The 22,416-nt window shown below is 49.5% G+C and overlaps 1 protein-coding gene across 1 annotated transcript in view; it reads left to right on the forward strand.

Moving 5' to 3' along the window:
- KCNH6 (potassium voltage-gated channel subfamily H member 6) overlaps positions 1-22,416 on the forward strand; it is a 107,377-nt gene that overhangs the window by 40,053 nt on the left and 44,908 nt on the right. The window contains exon 3 of the mRNA XM_038385350.2: positions 8,698-8,853. Within this exon, the coding sequence (XP_038241278.1) occupies positions 8,698-8,853 (156 nt within the window). The remainder of the gene's footprint in view (positions 1-8,697; positions 8,854-22,416) is intronic.

Consider the following 22,416-nt stretch of genomic DNA (forward strand, 5'->3'; position numbering starts at 1 on the left):
GTCTGACCTAACTTACCCTGGCCCCCAGTACAGGCAGAATCTGGGCAGCACAAAGCTAGCTTGCAGCACCCCCCACCCCCAACCAGCCCTCTGTGCTGGGAGGAGAAGGCGAGTCCTGGCTCCAAGGGCTGGGTGCTGCCCTCCCCCCACTTTCTCATCTCCTCGGCCATTTCCCTTCCCCCTTGCTGCTGGAAGCCAGGAGAGTCTTCCTCCGGCAGTCCCCGCCAGCTTGGGGCCCAGATGGTGCAGCGCGAGCTCGTCTGGCAGGGAGAACCTGTGAGGAGCAGCCAGCTCCTGCCATGCGCAGTTATAGCGTCCATCTCACCCACATGGCTCTGAACCAGTGAGCACGCAGAGCCAGAGGCAGTGGGGATGAGGACAATTGGGCAATTCAGCAGAGAGTGGGGTGCCCCTGGGCAAGGGGGGTCACATCAGCTGTGCGTCCCGGGTAGGGACAGAGACTGGAGTGTTTGCCGAAAGCACACCCTGCGGTCTAGTCTGTCCAGCCCATGAGAGTCAGGGCCCAGGCTCTAGCTTGCTTCACCAAGGTAAATACTGGAGGAGCAAAGGGCCACCAGGGTTAGTATCCAAGCTGGGACTTTCAAAGCTGCCTAAGAAAATCTGGCACAGGGAGTTAGGTGCCTAAATACCTTTGAGCATCTGGGCCTTAGATTAATGAAGGTGCAGATCTAGGTGCCTTTGGAAAGCTCCGCCCTAATCGAAATGGCTTGTCACGGGGGGGGAGGAAAAGAGGGTGAAAAAGAGAGGAGGAGAAACAAAGGGACCCAGCATCTGTCTCTACTCAGCAGTTGTTCCCCCTGAAAGCTGCTTTCCTCTCACTAGTCTGGTCTTCTCCTGAGATCCCAAAGTCGCTTCCAGGGGCGGCATCTGACTCCTCGCTGGAATCCCAGCAAAGAGCTGGTCCACCGCGGTCTGAAATGACAGGCGTCCTCCCTCTTGGCTCAGCTCAGTCTGACACCCTCTGCAAAGGCACTGCAACCCAGGCAATAGACTCAGGGGGCTGGCGCAGGGGGCACTGCTCTAGCTCCGGGGGGCAGAGGAGTTCCCCCGCCCGCCTCTCGTCCTCACCTAATCAGGCAGCAGCCTAGTGTGAGGTCTCCGGTACCATGGGATGCAGCTGGATTCTAGTGCATCATTTATAGGAGGTAGCATAGTCTGGCCTAAATTACACCACCACCTACAAAACAATGCACAGGGGACTGGGCGTCAGGACTCCTGGGTTCTGTCCCCAGCTCAGGGGGAGAGTGCATCAGGTGATCAGAGTGGAGGGAGGAGATGGAATCAGGGCTCCTGGATTCTGTCCCTGACTCTGCCCCTGATTCTCTTGTGACCACAGCCCCTGTCTCTCTCTCGCTGTCTCTCCTGATGTAGTATGAGGATAATAATATTTCCCTCACTTTGCAATCAAACAGCATCTTTTGCCCAGGGGGCTTGAGGCACTTTACAAAGTATTATTGTCACTGCTGGTTGACGTTTTTGGGAGGAATAATCTTCATTATGGGTGATCGCTTTCTTTACACAGGGACCTGATCCCAATTCTCTTTGTCGGTGTTTGTTATTCATTAGCATTCACCATGGGCTGGTCATTTTCATGTACGGGGCACTAGTGAACACTGTTGGTTTGTTTTTCATGGCATGTAATTAGTGGCTCTGTCAAGTGGCTTTGGTTCTCATTGGATGGCTAGAAACATTTTAAAAGAAGAAAGGGTGGCTAATGAATATGGTCCCTTCTGGGCTGGAATCTTCCCATGTATCTCCATTCAGGCAAATCTTTGGGAAACGTTTGGGATTTCACAGACAGTGCCATGCATACCTGGCAGCTGTACTCCTGGATTCTGGCTATGACTGCACTTAAACCACTTCAGCACTGTAGTGCTTCAGCGTAGACGCTCACTACAGTGACAGAAGGGGGGGTTCTCCCATCCCTGTATTTAATCCACTTCCCCAAGAGGTGGTAACTAAGGGCTTGTCTATACTGGGAACTTACATTGGCATAGCTACCTCCCTCAAGGGTGTGAAACAGCCAGGCATCACTATACCGACTGTAGACAGCGCTAGATAGACAGGAGCATTCCTCCGTTGATGTAGGTCCTGCCTCTCAGGAAGGTGGATTACCTATGCTGATGGGAGAGCCCCTCTCATCGGAGTAGTAGCGTCTACACTGAAGTGCTACAGCGGCACAGCTGTAGCATTGTAGACATAGCCTGGGTGGATGGAAGAATTCTTCCATCAACCTAGCGCTGTCTACACTGGGGTTAAGTCGGCTTAACTATGTTGCTCAGGAGTGTGGATTTTTCACCCATTTCACATTGTAGCGGGTCAATTTAACTTTTGAGTGTAGATTTGACAGCCCAGCAAACCCAGCGCCACTTTTTCGTTCATACAAATATTTGCAAATTAGGGTGGATGGTTTGGGATTTTTTATTTACTATTTCATCAGCTCTGATTCTTACGTGACCAGCCCATCCTTTGAAATGGATTTTGCTCTTGACAATACTAGCCCTGTCTCCCTGCCCACTTCACTCTCTAAATGGATTTATCCGATATCGATTGAAAAAATAATCCCGGCTGTCTGGCCCTTTAAAGGGATTTAACTATGTCCATTGCTTTCCCGTTCTTTTGTGTATGTGCGTAAGTGACGTCAGGGCAGATTTTAAAGTCCCGAGATGCCAGCCATCTGCTCCTGATTATAGAAGCCTGAGCTTTTTAAAATTGCATGCACAGAGAAGATTGTTCCCTCTCCTTCCCCGCAATGGCTGAGAGAAAGGGCTTGGGGAATTCTGGCTATGTCAGGGAATGAAGATCCCGATAGGAACATCAGCGCAACATGGTGCCTGTTGATGTGCTAATACCCCTTGCTTGTCAACTGCTCGCCTGTTAATCACAGAGCAGAATGAGGGAGATAAGGAATCAGTACTGTATGAAACAGAAACTAATTGCCACTGAGAGAAGCTGTGCTGCTTTCTGCAGAACCCTGCCTAGGCAAGGGTTTGAAGAACAGGAGTATATTCTTTCTCTCTCACTTTCCCACATTGCCCACCTCCACCGTCCTATCTCAAGCATGGGGAGAGATTGCTGCAGATTTTCTCAGACGCCGCTAGCAAGTGCAAGAGCTTAAAACCCCCAAGTGATCCAAGGAGGAAAGCCGTCCCATCGGGGCTAGCATGCCAGTGGGGTTTCCTGTCGCCCAAATGTGCCCAGGCACACGAGGATGGAGAATGCCAGTGCGGTGCTGCATTGTGTTGATGCACCCCCCCTCAAGACAATAATAGCGTATGGAAACACAGCAGCTTTCATCTCAAAGGATCCCAAGGCATTTTATGGATTGCACACCTATAGAGCATAAGCAGGAATGCAGCTGCTTCTAGGGCAGGGCAGCGGTTTAATGCAGCAGCTATAGGACACCCAGGAAGTGAAGAAGAGTCCTGCATCCAATTGAGTTTAGGGAGGCCAAATGTAATTACTCACAGTGGAATTTGGCCAGGATGTCATGTTTAACACCCCAGATCTTGTGGAAAGTGCCATGGAATTTTTAATAACGACTAGTGCACAGGCTCTGGTGGTTGTCGCTTATCCAAAAAACTGCTCTTCTAGCAGCACAGCGCCTCCTAGAACCATTATGGGCACTGATTTAGCTCTGACACTGATTACAAACTGATCCCTTCTCCCAACACTTCCTTCCAGGCTGGGAATCTTCCGAGAAAGCTTGTTCTTGCCCATTGCCAGACAAAACCTACTAAACATGAAATCTTTCAAAGGTCACCCAGTACCAGGGATGATTACATACTGTTTTAGGAAAGGGCTACCATAAGCTTTTAACTGTATACTCTAGTCTAGGTCAATTGCAATTAGCCTTGTAGTTGCTTTAAGTGCATCTGGTATAATCGGCAGGAGAACAACGTCATTGCGGTGCCATTTCATAGTGGCCTAGCATGGAATTGCAATGGGCATTCATGATGCCATGGCATGGAATCACAACATAGTTTCATGGTGTCTTAGCATGTTATTGCAGTGCTGGTTAGCAGGTATATACAACGCAGCTTTATGATGTCTTGGCATATTATTACAATAGTGTTTAGCATGTAAGGGATTGACAAGCAATGACCATGCCACTTAATGGGGCCTTAGCATGGGATTAGTATGTATTTTAATGGGAAAGTAGGAAGTAACTAGAATGGTACCGAACACGATACCCGGCGTGTATGGCTGTCCTAGCTCATCATTCTCTGGCTGGCTCTCTAGATCATGGCATGGCATACTTGCATTTTCATGCTGTGATACCAAAATCCTTTCCAGTGCATTTTTGTGAGGCTGCCTGCCGCTTAGAAGCGGAGTTAATGACATGACCCGACTCCAGGCCCTGCTGCCATCTGTGATCAGGGGTGGTTGGCTAAATAGCAGACTGTGAAGAATGGGATGTTGAAATCATACAGATCTGGGTCACCTTGTTACACGGATGATGTTTGACTCCAGCATCCCATTTGTCTGCGTTCTGCTCTCCCAAGATGTAGTTATCCAATCTCCGTGCCAGATGAATACAGCTCGTCAAATGCCATTGTTATTAAAGCTCTACATCTTGCCTCACTGAAGGAAACTTCTCTCCCCGGAGTCACTGGCTTATTCATGCTGACAAGGCAGCCCCTGCTTGGTCAAACAAAGAGGGAGCCATGGGCACCACACAGGATCTTTATTAGCCTGTGCATGAAAAGCTGCCAGCGGAGTTACAGATTCAAATATTTGTGAGCCTTCAGGATAAAAGTGTTTAAATGCTCATTAAACTTAGATGCAGTAGAATAGTTATTAGTCTTATCTAGAAAAAAGAACAGGATGACTTGTGGCACCTTGGAGACTAACAAATTTATTTGCGCATAAGCTTTCGTGAGCTACAGCTCACTTCATTGGATGCATGATGCAAGGTTGATTATCATTATAAAAGGTTGTCCCCCCCGCCCCCCTCCTGCTGGTAATAGCTCACCTTACCTGATCACTCTCGTTACAGTGTATATGGTAACACCCATTGTTTCATGTTCTCTGTGTATATAAATTTCCCCACTGTATTTTCCACTGAATGCATCCAATGAAGTGAGCTGTAGCTCACGAAAGCTTATGCTCAAATAAATTTGTTAGTCTCTAAGGTGCCACAAGTCCTCCTTTTCTTTTAGTCTTATCTAGTGGCTCAAGCCAGGCTCTGACCCAGAGTCTCTTGAGACACTGAGTAAATCAAGGCTCTGTGCCACTGTTTGTAATGTGGTAGTGTAATGAACTGGCAAAGACATGTGTGCCCCGCTCCTGGATGGAGTTTGAACAGCTCACAGGCTGACAACTGGACAGCAGGCAAGGACCTGGGCTACAGGGGCAGGAGGATCCGAATTCTAATCTATCCCTGCTTCTTGTCTGACGTTCCTCATTAAGGGGGACATTGTGTGGTTGCACTGCCCCAGCAGCAGAGCGGGCACCAAACTGAGCCTCGAGAGCCACTGTTTGGTCCCCCCTTCCTCCAGGCAGGAAAAAGGCTGCACCAGCCAGCCCTATACCTGGCACATCTTATTTCCCCTTCTGCTCTGGCTCAGCTGCCTGGCCACTGCATTAGAGAGGGTGGAGCCAGGTTCTGCCCACTCCTCCCCCATGTGCACACTGCTGGTGTTCTTCCCCTCCCCACACCCCCAGACTGGCAATGTGGGTAGCCCAGACTGGGCAGGACATTTCTAATCACCCCGCCCCATCTTGCTGCCCTGCACAGGTGTGAGAGGCAGCTCACGACTGAGCCCTTGGAGAGGAGTGAACAAGTAGATAAATGATGCACAAGGCTTAGAAATGGGTTGGTTTTAATTAAGCTGTTTAAATTAAATTAATATTTAGAGTTGCCATCATTATTGCATGGCAATTAGCTATTTATTGATTATGAACAGCAGGTCTCAGGAGGCTAAATGATTACAGATAAGCTTCGTATTTTGTTCTGAATTTTTAATTACCAATGCTTTAAGTGCTAATTAAAAACTAATGAACATAAATAACTGTCCTGGAAATGAAACACATACGTCAAATCTGCACTGGCTAAGACACTCCCTGTAGGCCCACGGTTTTCAAAGAACTCAGGGCCAGAGTCCCAAGTCCTCCGCACCAACAGCTGAAGCCAGATATTCAAGAGCTCAGTTCCTGGTGTGCACTCAGCACTTTGAGCTCCTTAGAAAACACTCTGCCCCCGGCCCCCCAGATCACTGCTAAAAATAGCCCAGAGCTGAGAACCCACTAGACATGCCCCCATTTGATAATGATTCCCCATGAATGATTACATTTCAAGATTCATCAGTTAGCCAGTTTTTAATGCACGCTGTTTTGATTTTGTATAGTCCTAACTTTTTAAGCAGCATGTCTGGCAGGATTAAATCAAACTCCTGACAGACGTCTATGTGTATTACATCAGCGCAATTACTTTTATCAACCCATTTTATAATCTCATAGTACAGTGCCAAATTTGTCTGGCTAGGCCCCGTTGTCCCTGAATCCATGTTAATTGGTATGGATTAATTTCCCATCCTTTAACTCTTTGTTGATAGCGTGATGTGATAGGGGCCTCTAACTGAGGGAGAGCTGGAGGAAGAGAATTGTGGCACAGAGAGAGACAGACAAAGGACCAAATCTGTGTAAATCATCAGATGGCCTTACTCCATATATCAGCACACTGTCCTCATCAGATCAGCAAGAACACACAGGCCTTTCCCCAAAATCCTTTCCTTTCCCATCCCTGACTTCACTGTCCTAAGTTGTCGGGGAGCATTGCTGCATGCTATTAAATAACTGCCATGTTCCACCCCAGAGGTGGCTGCAGTTTGTTAAAGGGTGAAGTGTATCTGGTCTGTAAAGAGCTGTGGGATCCCACAGGAGATTTGATGCTTGTAAAAATGCCTGATGCTTTCATTTCTCCAGTACATCTCAGCCCAGCTCACCCTGTCCTAGTGGCTGATCCTGCTCATGGCAGAGTGCCTTGAAAAATCAGCTGCATGGCTTGTGCATGGCTGGAGTGCTGCAGTGGGTGTTGTACTGAGGCAGGACTAAATCCTGTCCTAGTTATCTCTCATCATCCCCCTTCCTCCAGCCCAGCTGAGGTAGCGGCTGTGTCTTGGTCCGCTGATAGGGTGTGTTATTCCCTCTGCTCCCATTGGACATCAGCGCCATTTCTGGGCTAAGAAAATGCTTCTATCTGCTTGACCTCTAGCAATAACCGTCAGGTGGCTAGCCCCTTACATGGGCTGTACCAGCCATGGAGGGGTTGAAGGGGCTCTAGATGGGGCGGGGGAGGCCTGGAGGCTGCTGCGGAGTGGGAGTGGTAAGGGCCTGGCCAGGGAAGAAGGGGCTTGGTCTCAGGTTATCTTGATTCCTGGTTTTCATTGGCGGGAGGGCAGCAAAGGGGACGGATAATGAGTGGGAAGAGGGGAAGGTGCTGGGGGAACTTTGGGGAAGTGGCGGGTGATATGGGATGGGGAGAGAAGGCAGGGTGCATATGAGGGTGGTCTATGGATGGAGCTGGGGAGCCCACTGAGAGGGAAGGAGGGGATGGTGTGGGATGTATGGGTGGGAGAAAGCTAGAGGTGGCAGCTGATCCTAATTAACAATGTGCTGCCCTCAGTGCATCACCCTGCATCCTACATGCACGTGCCCTCACCCTTCACGGCCAGCTGCGTTGGGCTCCAGTTGGCTTGGGCGCTGTTGTTCTCTGTGGAAGCCCTGCAAGGAGAGGAGAGCCCATGGGTGGAGAGCCTGATCTCCTTGAAGGCAGTCCCACCTCAATCCACCTGTCCTGAGTCTATTCCCGTCTGGGCAGGTTTAATCACACAAAGGAACAAACCTCTGGGATGAAGAGCCTGACCTCCTAGGGCCTTGTGAAGAATCCACCGCCCCTGGGGATGTATTGCCTCTACCGAGCGGCTCACCCAGCCACAGCCAGCTAGTGCTGCACACGGCAGCTGCTCACGCTGTGTCCTTAGAGCAGGAGGGACGGGATGTTGATACTAAAAGAAATCACTGTCCAAGGGAGCAGGTGACCCACGGGGGACTGTGCATTACTGGTCCCCCTCCACATCTGTTCCACAGGCTGTTAAAGCCCTGGCCGGGGAGCCGGACGTTGTAGCTCCGGAGGTCCCCGGTACCTGCCCCACTGTCGGCCGAGATGGTGGCCGTCACAAGCACAGCTGCTGCACTGGCAAATGTCTCTAGCAGCCCCCACCCTCCTGTTCTGCCATTTATCGGACCCAGCCACTGCCCTGCCACGGAGCTTCCCGCTGCACCCCCCAGAGAATCTGCTGTCCCTTCCGGCTGTTGGGAAGGCGCCGTGGGTCAGCAGCAGGCTGACACCTGCAGCAACCTCCTGGGAGGTGGGTTTGGCTTGTCGCTGGCTGGGAGCACGTTGCCTGCCTGGGGCTCTGGGAATATTTCAGAGCTCAACTAGCTGGGCTTAGCTGTCGAATGGGAATGGCCTGCTGTAACATGGGATGACCCTATTAATACCCAGAGAGGACCCCGCCCTGGTGTTCTCTCCTCCTTGGAAGTCCCAGGTTTTAGGACATGAGCTGTACCCAGGGGGCGGTTGCGGGGGGGGGGGAATTTGCAGTGGTGGAGGATGCTCTAGGTCCCCCTCCCCCAGCTACAATCTGACCCCTGCTCCCTTTCCCACGGCAGCATCATGCCTCCGGTGCCTGGTGGACGTGGTCCCAGTGAAGAATGAGGAAGCAGCTGTCATCATGTTCATCCTGAACTTTGAGGACCTCGCCAAGCTCATTGCTAAGAGCGCCAGCCGGAGTCTCCACCAGCGACTGTCCCAGGGCTGGCGCCAAGGTGAGCAAGAGCCGGGGTCCCCAGGCGGGGATTAGGGAGGAGGGCGGGGGATTGTGTAGGTTCCGCTTGGTGAATCCAACCCTGGAATTTTCTCTGGAACTCAGAGGTGCCTTCGCTGGGGGGCTGGTGGCCCGGTGGCCTGGTTCGGGGCCCGAGCTCCTGACCAAGCAGTGGCCTCGTTGCCGATTGGCTCTGGGAGGCAGCATGTTGCCAAAGGAAGATCTTGAAGACTGTCCTGCCGCTGAGCCTGGAGCCATGGAGAGCGACTCCCCAGCAGTGATACAGAGAGACAAGGAGGCAGCTCTGCAAAGGGAGGCGGATGGAACCTAATCTCCCTGGCCGAGAGGAAGCTGAGCCCTGGGGATCCTGAAGCAGAACCCATCCTCCGGGGGAAGCCCTCCCCTCGGACCTCCCTGTCCCTTTGCATCCACCTCTGCCTGCACACACACGGTTACACCTCGTCTAGATGTGTCCTAATGCCCCGACTCCCCTCGGAAGGAACTATACCTTCCCACATAGTACCTGTACCCTGCCTTGCCTGTCACCCACACCCACCCCTCCCACCTAACCAAACTGGGCCTTTACTGTCCATGCCCTTGCCTTTCCTGTACCCCCATCCCCTCCATCCATTGTCTGTGCCCGTACAGCACGCACATCTGTAACTGCCTTACGCCTCGCATACAGCCGCACCTCCTCTCTAGCTATCTTTCTGTGTAACTTGCCCATACATTGCTTATAGCTGTATTTTCCTATATATACACCTCACCATCCTCTACCTCTGTACATACCCCCAGCTACCCCGGTGCCCTATATACACTCTGTACATACTCTGCTTCTAGCGAGGTACCGCTATGAAAGTACAGTATCTACGCTTTACCTGTACCACCAGCCCCCCTGTCCTCTTGCCCTCCATGGATTGCTCAGGACCCGTTTCAGCCCTTTCCTTCCAGCACGCTGCCTGGAGACAGCCTCCTGACCGGGCTCGCTATTGCTCTTCCACCAGTTTGCACATCTGCTGCCTGCCCCATCAGGTCCCTTTGCAGCACCCTCGTGCGGAGCCTGCTGCTGGCTTGCGTTCATACATGTCGCTCGGAAGCTCCCCACCGAGGTGAGGATTCCTCAACGAAAGCTGAGTCAGTGCCCCACCCCCAACTGGCTAGGCCATCGTCCTAACGCGCTCTCGGGTTTAATGTTGTCTGGTTTGGAGAGATGCACCCTGGCATGCCAGCCTCAGTCTCAGGAGACAGACTCTACTGTCAATGAACTGTGATGACACTAGTCTTGATGCTATGGGGGGGGGGGAGGGAAGCAGCTCTCATGCTTCAGGCTATCAGCTGATCTCCTGAGGGCTCAGGAAGGATTCTCTTCCCCACATGCTGCAGCGTGGCCCCAGTGAGCCATGGGGAGCTGGGGAAAGGGGGCTTGAAGTGTCAGGCTGGAGCGAAGGGCAGTCTGTTCCATCACTGGGCTCTAGAGGTGTCTGTGAACTCAGAGTATCATGCTGATCTGAGACCTTATTGTTAGGGGCAAAGAAGATTTTGGAGGCTGAGTCCTGTTTCCCCAGCTCACCCCTTGCTTGGCTGGAGCGACAGTGGATAATGTCCCTTTCTTGCCCTGTTTCCCTTGGCACTGATGTGTGAGGTCTGATGTTGTCTCGTGGGTCACTGTATCCCCATTGCTTCCATGCTGGGGCTGGGAGTCTGGAAGCAAGAGCCCTTTGAGATGCCGGGACAGCACAGCTGTGCATTTCACATTGTAGGGGTGTTTTTCTTCTCTCCACCCTTCGGGGGTGGTAGGAGGTGAAATTCTCTGGGAGCCAGACCCCAGGGGGCTGAATTCTGTGGCTGATATTTTATTCTTACAGCAGCTCTTAGCTTTCCCATCTGAGAGCAGAGCCCCACAGGGCTTGGCGCTGTACAGACACAGAATAACAGCCCGCGCTTGTCCCAAAGAGTGGGACGGTCAGTAAGGGCCTGGAGAGATGAAGTGATTTGCCGGAGGTTACACAGCAGCCCACTGGCAGCGCCGGTAACAGAACCCAGATCTCCAAAGCAGTTTCCATCTTCTCTCTAGTCTAAACTGTTTCCAATCTGGTGGATTGTCCATCTCTGTGAATTCTGTCACTCCTTGGAGAGAATATATATGTCAAATCCAGGAAACCTGGTCAAGTTCCCCTGGGATCAGGAGGCAGGATGCTGCCCTTTACATATGTTTGGATTGGAGGTATTTCACTATATTGTGTGTCCTTGCCGTGTGTGTTAAACATCCAGCCAGTTCTGCAGGCATGTTTGCTGGATTGTTGCAGATGCTCACATGTATGTGGAATCAGTGTGAATCTGTATGGCAGCACATGGTGAGCGGGGTTCTGAATTTGTTTTCATCTCAATAGGATCAGCTTAAGTGAGTCTCTGAAACACATCCTCAGAAGGTGGGAGCGAGAAACATTTTTGTCCAATACAAATGTAATACGGGGCCACCCCAGCAGGTGGAGATAATATGCACAGATCCTGTCATTCAGAGGGGACAATGTAATGTAGCCAGCTGATCCCTTCCATGAGAGCTGATTCCAGGGGTGCTTTAGGAAGAGCAGGTGCATTGATGCTAGGTAGCAGGGTCTGTGCTAGTCTGAGAGCCAGGAAGAACACAGGGTCTGCCTTCCTGCTGCAGCCTCCTGAAAAGTTGGGCTCACCCTGCTTCCCCCAGCTGTACGTTAGCCCCATTGTCCTTGGACCCACAGTGGGAGACACCGGGGCCACGTCACAAACTCCTTTTGGCTGGCTCCTGGCTAGACACTCTCACGCTGCTCTCCTAGGCCCAGCCATCGTCCCCTGTACTCCAGAGCTCATGTGCCACAGCTGCCCTTTGGAAGGCCAAGATCAGGGATTGGTTTTCAGAGCATGTTAGTTTCCTAAGAAACTGACAGCCCAACAACGGTCTGTCTCTCTTTCTAGTGCAGCCCTGCTGCTCTTTGCTGCAATCATGCCCGTCTTACCAACTAAACACATTCAGTGCTAGGATGGGAAACACCCTGGGAGTGCCATGGGGCTGCTTTATACGTACCTGCCCACGGAGCCAGCACAAACGCTTCCAGCAAGGTGTTAGGAGCCACCAAAGGTCTTCTTTTCCAGCCAAGAAATACACCTGGCCTGCTGCGGTTGTTCAAGATCCTATGGTGCTTTCCACGTGAGGCTGGCATCCCGCAAAGATTCCAGCCTGGGTAATTGCACTCCCTCCACTAGCCTCTCTAGGAGATGGGATTCTTCTCCATTTCCTGCCTTAAGAGGTTGGTCGAGGTTGCTGTGAGCTGTGTTCCACCCCAGAGGGGGCTGCATTTCAGTGAGTCAGTGCTGTGAGCCCTTGCCTACAGTGAGTGCCTCAGACTTAAGGTCACTGTCGCAATTATGAGTTTAAAAAAACAGGCAAATGGAAGCTTGTGGCTGCATAACTGCAAATGTTTATGGGGCAGGCAGGGTAGATCCGGCCAGCAACCAAAGCATCTGTGGCAAGGCATATACATATGTAAAATATGCCATGCTTGCTGTTTCTTAGAAGCCTATTTCTGCTCTTGGCCTTTGGCATGTGAGCTGTGGGGAGCAGGGACAACACCTGTGCCTGTGTGCCGAGTTACAGCAGCTACCCAGGAGCCAGGGGAGTATCTGCAGTGTGAGCCAATGACAACGGGCCAGGATTCCCGCTGATGTGAGTGGGAGCCACTCCATTGGGGTCATTGGAGTCCCATCAGGAAGGGGATTTAGATCATGACATGCTGTGAAAGGCTGGGAGCTGTCCTTTGAGGGCCTCCTTCTCCACGGCCCTGCACCTTGGGTAGTTATTTACCCCAGTGCAAAATGGGTGTACAATGCTATCATGCCAGAGTGGAAACATTTGCATGCACTTATCACTGGTGCAAATGGCAACACCCCATGCAGGACAGTGGAGAATCCAGCCCAGTGTCTCCTCGATATTCTTGATGCTGTGCAGTGTTTTGGGGAAGGATATGTGCCCCATTTCTTTAAATGGGTAGCTGGAAGCCAGGCAAGAGGGGGTAGAGAAAGCTTCTAGACCAGTGATTCTCAACCAATGATCTGTTTACCCCTGGGGGTATGCAGAGGTCTTTCAGGGGGTACATTAACTCAGCTAGATATTTTCCTAGCTTTGCAACAGGCTACATAAAAAGCACGAGCAAAGTCAGTACAAACTAAAATTTCATCCAGACAATGACTTGTTGATACTGCTCTATATACTATACACTGAAATGTAAGAACAATAGTTATATTCCAATTGATTTATTTTATAATTATATGGTAAAAACGAGAAAGTCAGCAATTATTCGGTAACAGCGCACAGTGACACTTGTATTTTTATGTCTGATTTTATAAGCAAGTAGTTTTTAAGTGAGGTGAAACTTGGGGGTACTCAAGACAAATCACACTCCTGAGAGAGGTACAGTAATCTGAAAAAGTTCAAAGCCACTGATCTTGACAGAAGCTCTCCAGTGAAATTGCGAGAGCACTTTCCTGCTTTCCTGATTCCAGTAAAGTTCCTTGTTCAGTGTTGGAAGAAAGTGACTCTTTTCGAGATTCTTTACCATTGTCACATGACAGTACCAACACGTCTCAGCTTGACTTTTTAGGAGCGGTGAAGTCACGAGTTTTGCAGGTCATCACAAATACCATCATCCACCCTGGACATACCACAGAGGTGACAGAGTAACCGAGTTCGAGATGCACATAATCAGAAGGAATTTTTCAATCTCATCTGACTATTATCAGCCTGGTCTCAGACGTTCTCCAGCATGATCATTTTCTGCACTGCAAGATTCAGACTCCTCCTGTTTTGGAGTTGTGTGTGGTGTGGGGAAATAGAAAATTTTGGTTTTGGGTGTCTCTTCTCATCATTCAGATTTTGACCAATCAGCTTCTCCTCCAAGTTTGCATTGCAGATTCACCCTTTCTGCTCAGGCCAAGCATGGAAAGTTTGGCCCCTAAAAATGAATGTGTCAAAGTTACAGAGCAGGGTGAGGAAGAAGTTATAACTGAAATTGCTTTGCTACCGTAACTAGTTCATCTTGGTTGATCAATGGTTAGCCCAGGTCAGCTAGCACGGTTTGGTTAGCCCAGAACTGTTGTCCCTTTTGGCCTGAGCAGTTAGCCAAAATTCATGGCTTTGCATGGTTGTTTACATTTGGATGAAAAATCTGAGAGGTGAGTCAGGTCTATTCCTGGAGTAAACTTGTTTGTTTGCAAAGAAATGTCCACAAAGTCCTGTTCCCCTGAACACAGTGGAAACAAAGAACAGCATGCAGTTTCCTTGCTCAGAAATTCCCATGTCTGCCCTCCAGCGAGCTCCACCCAAGGAGCTCTGTCTCTCTGCTTCTTTTCAGGGTTATGCTCACAACTGTTTTTTTTCTGCTGGCTTGGTTCCTCTCAAACACCACCCTGCAACTGATATTTTAGCCACTGTAATGCATCCGATGAAGTGAGCTGTAGCTCACGAAAGCTTATGCTCTAATAAATTTGTTAGCCTCTAAGGTGCCACAAGTACTCCTTTTCTTTTAGCCACTGTGTTTGCAACAAGGGAAAACCCTGTTAATCTACCTGGCTTAGCTCTGACCTGTTTTGCAGCCTAGTCCTTGAGTGGTAGTCCCCATTGTGTGCAGTTGTCTTTACTACATAAAGGGACTTGATTACTTCTGTTGAGCCTAAAAAAAGAGTACTTGGCACCCCCGTTGGCTTAAGGAGGTCTGTGGTAGTCTTTGGATTCAAGACCATCCCTGGGAGCCATTAGCACCTTTCAGCATAGCAGTATTTAGCCCTGTCACACACACACACACCCTCCCTCCACATTGGATGCTGGGCTCTTTTGAGAATGTTGTCCTTATTTAGGTACCTAAATGGGAACTGAGCTCTGATCTGGCCCCAGTTTGTGGCAGTCAGGTCCTTGAAAATCTGGCCCTAGTGAAAGCCAAGGCGAGGTGAAGGTTTGAACAGGTGTTTGTTTGGAATGAGCCAGCCTGAACTCTGGCATTTGGCGAAAGCCCAAAAAAGAACCGCCGGCCCAGTCCCGCATGCTGGATTCTTTCTCTGTGCAAGCTCCCCGACTGCCCCTCTTCCCCAACCTCTCTGTAGGGTTCTCCAGCATATATTGCATCTGGCTGTCCCCAGCCTTACAGCAAGGACATCCGTCACAATCCGTGGCCACCTAGCCCCCGCACGGTTGTCACTATGCTGCACACAGCAGTCACTGGGAACTTAATGATGACAGCGGAGTAGGCTTTGGAACCTCCCGATTTGGAATGTGCGCTTAGGCCCCGTGACTTAGCTAAAGGAGGAATCTCTGTTAGCAGTATAAGTCCTATGACACACAGCTGAGCAGTTCTGATTCCATGCAGCGATGCCACCTGCACACTGGACCAGATCCCTGCCATCTTGTCGATGGACGTGATGGGCAGAGTTGCTGTAAAGGGCTTACCTCCCATTTCCTAATCCCCCGGGGCTGCAGCTGTTCCTCCCCACGGTAAGGAGAGAATGATCTCCTGGGATGGGGTCGGCACGGATTCGATTCCTATGCGGAGCTGGCAGCCTTGGGCCCTTTCTCAGATCCATGCTCAGCCAGCCCCGTTGGGCAAGTGACTGCTTTGGTGCCCCCTGTAGCAGAAGCATGGAGCAGTTGTTGCAGGCAGGGCCGAGAGGAGCTGGGTGATCTGAGGGCATGTCCGCGGATTCCAAGCTGCCTACCCACGTCACTAGTGCTAGTGGGGAGCTCTGCAAACAAACTGCTGCTTCTTTAAGGGTCACAGAGCCCCTCCATTGCTTGGTGGCGAAATGGGGCCCAGGAGCCTCCTCGCGCGTTCCAAGCCAGCAGCAGTAAAGCGTTTAAAAGGCCCGGCCATGTGGCTCTGACCAAGCCACTCAGCCTTGGGGTCCAGGTAACGGTGGCCAGAGGATGGGGGGCACGGGCACAGCCAGAGTCTGATCCCTTGGGACACATCGTGGTGGATTGGGGACGGACCTCACCACGTGCACCACGATGGACCCCACCACGTGCACGGCTCTGCTCTGCGGCTGCCTGGTACCATATTCCTTCCTCCGCCAGCATGGATGGGGATGGGCTCTTCTGTATTGGCATCTCTTCCTGCTGCCAGTGCCAGCGATCCCTTTGCTGGCCCATATAGAGCACATGTCTGTCTGTTCCTCCTATGAGACAAAGTGGGTGAGGTGATATCTTTTATTGGACCAGCTTCTGTGGGTGAAAGGGACAAGAGTTTGAGCTTTACAGAGCTCTCCAGGTCTAGGAAAGGGACTCACTCGAAAGCTGGTCTCTTTCACCCACAGAAGTTGGTCCAATAAAAGCTATCACCTCACCCGCCGTGTGTCTCTACTATCCTGGGACCAACATAGCTACAACTTATTCCTTCCTGTCTCTCTTAGAGATGGAATAACCCTCAATCCAAACCCCGCTGCTCTCCAGCGGCTTTGAAATCGGGGTCAGGGGCCCATCTACATTGCATTATTTTTATAATACACTTACTATCTGTGCTTTAATGCAAGTTTAAATGTACTAATAATAATTGTTCATAATTATACACAAAAACTATCCATATACATATGCTGATATACCTATAAATGGTAATCTATGTCATGAATATGTGAATAATTAATAATTGGTTCGATTTATATAACCATTCTACATATGTGTAGGATATATTACTAGTTTATATATGAAGTAATGTACAGTTATATGTGTGTATACATATAGTTTTGTGTATAAATATACAAAATTATTAATAGTGCATTTAATACTTGTTAAAACATAGATAGTAAGTATATTGTAAATATAGCAATGAATTGTACAATATTTTAAATAATCCAGAGAACCTGAGAGTTACAACACCAGAGTTACAAACAGACCAGCCAGCCACACACCTCATTGTGTACTTCTGGTTCCAAATCAGGTAGGGTGACCAGATGCCCCGATTTTATAGGGACAATCCCGATTTTTGGGTCTTTTTCTTATATAGGCTCCAATTACCCCCCACCTCCTGTCCCGATTTTTCACATTTGCTGTCTGGTCACCCTACAGTCAGGCAGCAGCAGAGACCAAAAAAAAAAAAAAAAAGGCAAATACAGGACAGTCCTGTGTTAAACGTAAACTACTAACAAAATAAATGGAAAGCAGCATTCTTCTTCTGCATAGTAAAGTTTCAAAGCTGTATTAAGTCAACGTTCAGTTGTAAACTTTTGAAAGAACAAACATAACGTTTTGTTCAGAGTTACGAACATTTCAGAGTTACGAACAACCTTCATTCCTGTGGTGTTTGTAACTCTGAGGTTCTACTGTATATATTGATCTATTACTTGCACACTATTTAAAATATGCTAATACATCTGTATGGTACACATATGCTTTATAGATAGATTAGATATAATAATGCACATTATGTATTGTATTACACACACACAAACTATGATAAAAGAATGATTGAGGTGGCAAAGTCAAGCACTCAAAAGTTAGGAAATGCCAGAATTAAGGCTGTTTTTACAACCTTAATTCGGCCCCTCTGGTGTGTATGCATTACGTTACTCGTCTTTAATGACATGCTCACATGTTATTTTTTCCACAGGATAGATGACACTCCCTTAGTGAGCAGCTTTTGAATATTTTCTTTTCTCTCTGGTCAGGGTGTGGCCCTGGACCTTATGTACTACACACTGTTCAAACCCTGCTTTAAATACAGACATATTAATTTCTTCCTTGGCTTTTCTATGGCGCTTTACCCAATACTATGAAGCCCAGATCCTCCAACCTATTTAGGCTATGAAGCCCAGATCCTCCAACCTAACTCCTATTTAACTCTGGGCCTGAGTGCTTCACAAACGTTAGTCAATGTATTTTCACAACACCCCTGTGAGGAGAAGCGGTATTAGCTCCATTTTACAGACAGGAACTGAGAAACAGAGAGATCGAAGTCAAAACTGCCACTGATTTTGGGTGCCCACATTGAGGTATGTAGGACTGGATTTTTCAGAGTACTTAACATTATATAGCACCTTATATTCAAAGCACAGCTCCCCTTGCCTTCACTTGCATCTGGGAGTGCTCAGCACTTCTACAAATCCAGAGTCTCAAGTCAGATAGCCAGGAAATGAGGAACATGCCTTTAGTGACCACCTGTGAAAAGTTTGGTTTACATGACTTGCCTAGCATCATACAGGAACTTTGTGACGTGGACAGAGGTAGACTGCAGGTCTCCAGAACACCCTTCAATTGACTTAACCATGAAGCCATCCTTTCTGTGCCTGCAATCCCCTATCCTATCCCCCACACCTTCCCACTTCAACAGCAAAGGTCCTACAGACAACTGCCTCCTTTATTACACAACCCTGATTCATCCCCTGAGCAGGTCCATACTGTGTGTTGAATGAGGCAGGGGTCCACTGGAAGAAATAGTGTGTGTGATCATGTAATTAGAGGCTGTATTGTAATGCATATGCATAATGGGGCTGAACTAAGGTTACACAGACAACCTTAACTCTGGCATGTCTTAACTTTTGAGGGCTTTGCAACTATAATCAAGCTCTATTAACATAATTTTTGTGTGTAATTTCCATTGTTTTTAAAAGAGCAAACTGAAAAAAACAGAAATTCCATCCTGTGACATCATCCTGGCACCCACATGGGTCATCAGCAGGGTTTGAACCTCTAGATTTACAGCACAGACCTCTGTCATAGGAGTTTAGGGAGTAACTGATAACAATAGTAGGTTGTTCTCCTCTGTGTGGGCCAGCACTAGAGGGAGGATGGAACACTTTGCCTGGGAGTATCACAGATATTTGCTGACAGTGGAGCAATGGTGAGACTCATAGAATATCAGGGTTGGAAGGGACCTCAGGAGGTCATCTAGTCCAACCCCTTGCTCAAAGCAGGGCCAATCCCCAATTTTTGCCCCAGATCCCTAAATGGCCCCCTCAAGGATTGAGCTCACAACCCTGGGTTTAGCAGGCCAATGCTCAAACCACTGAGCTATCCCTCCCCCCTCAGAAATCTTGGGTTCCGTTCCAGGTTCTGGAGGGGAGTGGGCTCTACTGGCTTCAGCCTTCTGCCTCTTCCCCTCCCCCCCCCGAACCTACCCCAGTCCAGTCTCTTCCCCACCCTGGGATCTTTATCCCAGTCCCATTCTTCTTACCTAGCTAGGCCTAGTCTCCTGCTGCAGATTCCCAGTCCCCCTCTTCCCCACCTGCTTCCCAACCCAGTCTCCTGGCTGAGCCAGTCCCATTTTCCCTCTCCCAGCTCCTAATCTATTTCTCTCTTTCCCCACTGGCCTCTAGTCACCCTCTCCTGCCCGTACCCACATCCCCCAGCCCTACTGGCTCCCAGTTGCCCTCCCTGAGCTCCTCCAATCTCAGTGTCCCCTCAGGTCCTTTACCCAAAATCTTTGCCCAGCCAATCCCAGTTTACACGCATCCCAACTCCTAGTCCCAGTTTGCCTCTCCCCACTGCCAGCCTCCAGTGCCAGTCCTCCCGCCTTCCCACACCCTTTGCCCCAATCTACTCCCCCTGCTCCTTTCCCAGAGACGGCTTGTATCCCCTCTGCACTCAGATCCAGCAGCTTCCTCCTCCTCATTGCCGGGGCATTAATAGCGGGGAGCTCAGGCATGGGTACGGGCAACCTTAATTCTAACAAACCCCAGCTTTGGCATGCTTGGCTTTGCAATCTGACTGATGTTCTTCTAACGTCATTTTGGGGTGTGGTAGCTTTAGAGGCTAATTTCCAAAGCCCACTTGGGAGATTTAGACGCTCCGCTCCCATTCTGTCCAAATCCCTTAGATGGCAGTAGAAATCTCAGCTGTATATTTCCCAGCTTGGGTGGGACACTATAGTCAATCATAGAACAAATAAATCAGGGCAAGTGCTAGCACTTCCCTGGGGGAGAGAATCCACACCAGGATTCTCCTCTAACTGGCAGGGGTTGGTAGAAGATCCCATGAGGTCTGACTGCACCAGGAGAAAGGGTGACCTGATGTGCCCACCCCGCTAAGGAGAGGCATTTGGGTTTATAAACTGGACACAGAGGTGGGATGGAGCCAGTGCTCAGAGCACTGGGTCCTGTCACCAGAGAAATTCTCTGCGTGGCCTTGCTCGGCACTAGGAAACTTGGATTTCACTGTGGGATCCCAGCTGATCATGGCGAATGTCCAGGAGTTGGTCTCTGTGGCACAGTATAGAGACTGTATCCGTGCTTAATTTGTAATGAAAGAGGTGTAGAGACTCAAGCAATGATTTACTTTCAGAACTGATGCAGCAAGCCCAGAGGTGCCGGGGCTAAGAACTGCCACAGAGGTGCCAGGGCTAAGCCCTGGCACAAATTAATCACTGGACTGGGTGACAGCTGGAACCAGGCAGCCGGGGGGCTGGGATACAGAACCGTTCCTCTCTAGGACACCCATCCAAGGCAATCCTGGACTGGTAGTGACCTAATGTTACCATTGGCGGGCACTGGGACGGCCCAGCCTCGCCACCTGTCGATTCTGCCCCTGCTAGCCAGACACTAGAACGGACAGCAGGATCCAGAGCAGCTGAGTGTTCATCACAGCCATAGGCAGCGGTCCTATCAGGCCAACCACATGGGCACCTCCCCGTGACTGAGCACAGCTCGGCTCTACCCCTGGCCCTGGCCCTTCGTGCCCCCACCTGCTTTGCTCAGGGCACCTGGCTTCACATGCAGCTAGGTTACATTTGTGTCTCTTGTGTTTTGTTTGTGTTTTTCTTTTTAACAAGGTCAAGGTAAGAGGTTGAAGTTTAGTCTCCCGTCCCTGCGGCGACTCAAAATCCAGCGGAAATCTCTGCCCACCAGTGAGTTTGATGGAGTAGCCATTGACTATGGAAAGGTAACCATGGACTTTGTACGATATAAGATGATACATTAGGTCAGGACCCAGCGCTCTTCCTTTGCTCTCCCCACCCTGCCCCCTTCAGTAGCTGCTGTGGCTGAATTTAGTGTCTCTGTCTCTTAATGGTTAAACACTGAGCCAAAGCTGTGGCTAGGTAGGGACTTTGTGGTTGTTGCCTTTGTGGCTTGGAACTTCAGTGGGGACAGACTCTGGAACCTTCTGCGTTCAGAGCTCCAGCCCTTACCACTAGAACTAAAGGAGAATCTCCATTAGCTGCTGGCAGTATGTAGCCTGTGATGCACAGTTGAACAGCTCTGTTTCCAACCAGGAGAAAGAAGTGGTATATATATACATACAACCACACATGTGCATTCACACACACGCCTTCATACCACTGCTCTCCGCTGGCAATACAGTTTAGTGCAGCAGTGAGGAATGCCTTTGGAACCCCCAGGGTTTGGATTAGGGGTAGGGGCTAGCTCGTTAGGACTTTCTTTGTCGAAGTGTTAACAGATTCTAGAACCCTTTGGGTAGGAAGAGAGCCTGGAAAGATTGCACAAATACACTGCTCTTAAGAAAGGACATAGCGCTGGTTTGAGATGGTGGCACTAGGAGCTGCATGGATCTGATAGAAATCAATGGGCAAAACTCCAGAATTTGGGTGCAAATATTCCTTGAAATTACACATTTCTTAAAATTTTCCTGCCAATCCTTGTGTCACCCCCATGCATTATCATGAGCCCAGCGTTTCAACTACATTCTATCGAGTCATCTTGTCCAGCTCTTCTCCACTATTGTACCAGCAAAGATTACGTTGTCCCTATGCATTAGGGACAGCAACAATCATGACTGCATCAACTTAATGGGGAAGGGAAAAGGTGCTTGGTCTGTTAGTATTAGAACTTTTTAAGAGATTGCTGTTCTCATTATCCTCTTGACTACTGCAAATGTTCCAGGTATGTACAAGTAGCAAGCGCATGTGCAGCCAAACGTTCTAGATATGTCTAGGTAGAAGGCACCTGCTGTGCTACCAAATGTTCTAGGTACATCCAGGCACAAGGCACTTGCTGTGCTTTCGAATGTTCTAGGTATTCCCAGATACAAGGCACTCATTAAGTACAGCCAAGTAGAAGGCACCTGCTGTGTTGCCAAATGTCTTACGTATGTCCTGGTACAAGGTCTTGGTGTGCTGTCAAGTGTACTTGGTATGTCAAGAGAAAATACAGCTGCTGTGCTTCCTGATGTTGTAGGTACGTTTTGGGTAAAAGGCACCTGGTGGGCTGTCAAAGGTTGTAGGTACATACAGGTAGAACATTCCTGCTGGGCTGTCAAAAGCTCTAAGTATGTCCATGTAGAAGATATCTGGAGTGTTGCCAAGTGCCCCTGGGACAAGTTGACTTTCTGTTGCCTTGAGTGGAGTCTTCCCTGAGTGACAGTTGCCTAGCAAGAGCAAAGGGGCCATCAGCAAAAGAGTTGGAGGTTAATAAAATTCAGATCTCTGTGATCCATTTTGCTAAGCCAGAACAGGCTGTGAGCCTCAGAATAAACACGCAGCTCGATCAGAAGCTCAGTGAAGGTCTTTGAGGACCAGTGTGGTGATAGATTGTTTAGTCTGCGGAAGAGAAAAATGAGGGGGGATTTGATAGTTGCTTTCAACTACCTGAAAGGGGG

Source organism: Dermochelys coriacea, chromosome 27 (assembly GCF_009764565.3).
Source record: "Dermochelys coriacea isolate rDerCor1 chromosome 27, rDerCor1.pri.v4, whole genome shotgun sequence".
Taxonomy (NCBI): domain Eukaryota; kingdom Metazoa; phylum Chordata; order Testudines; family Dermochelyidae; genus Dermochelys; species Dermochelys coriacea.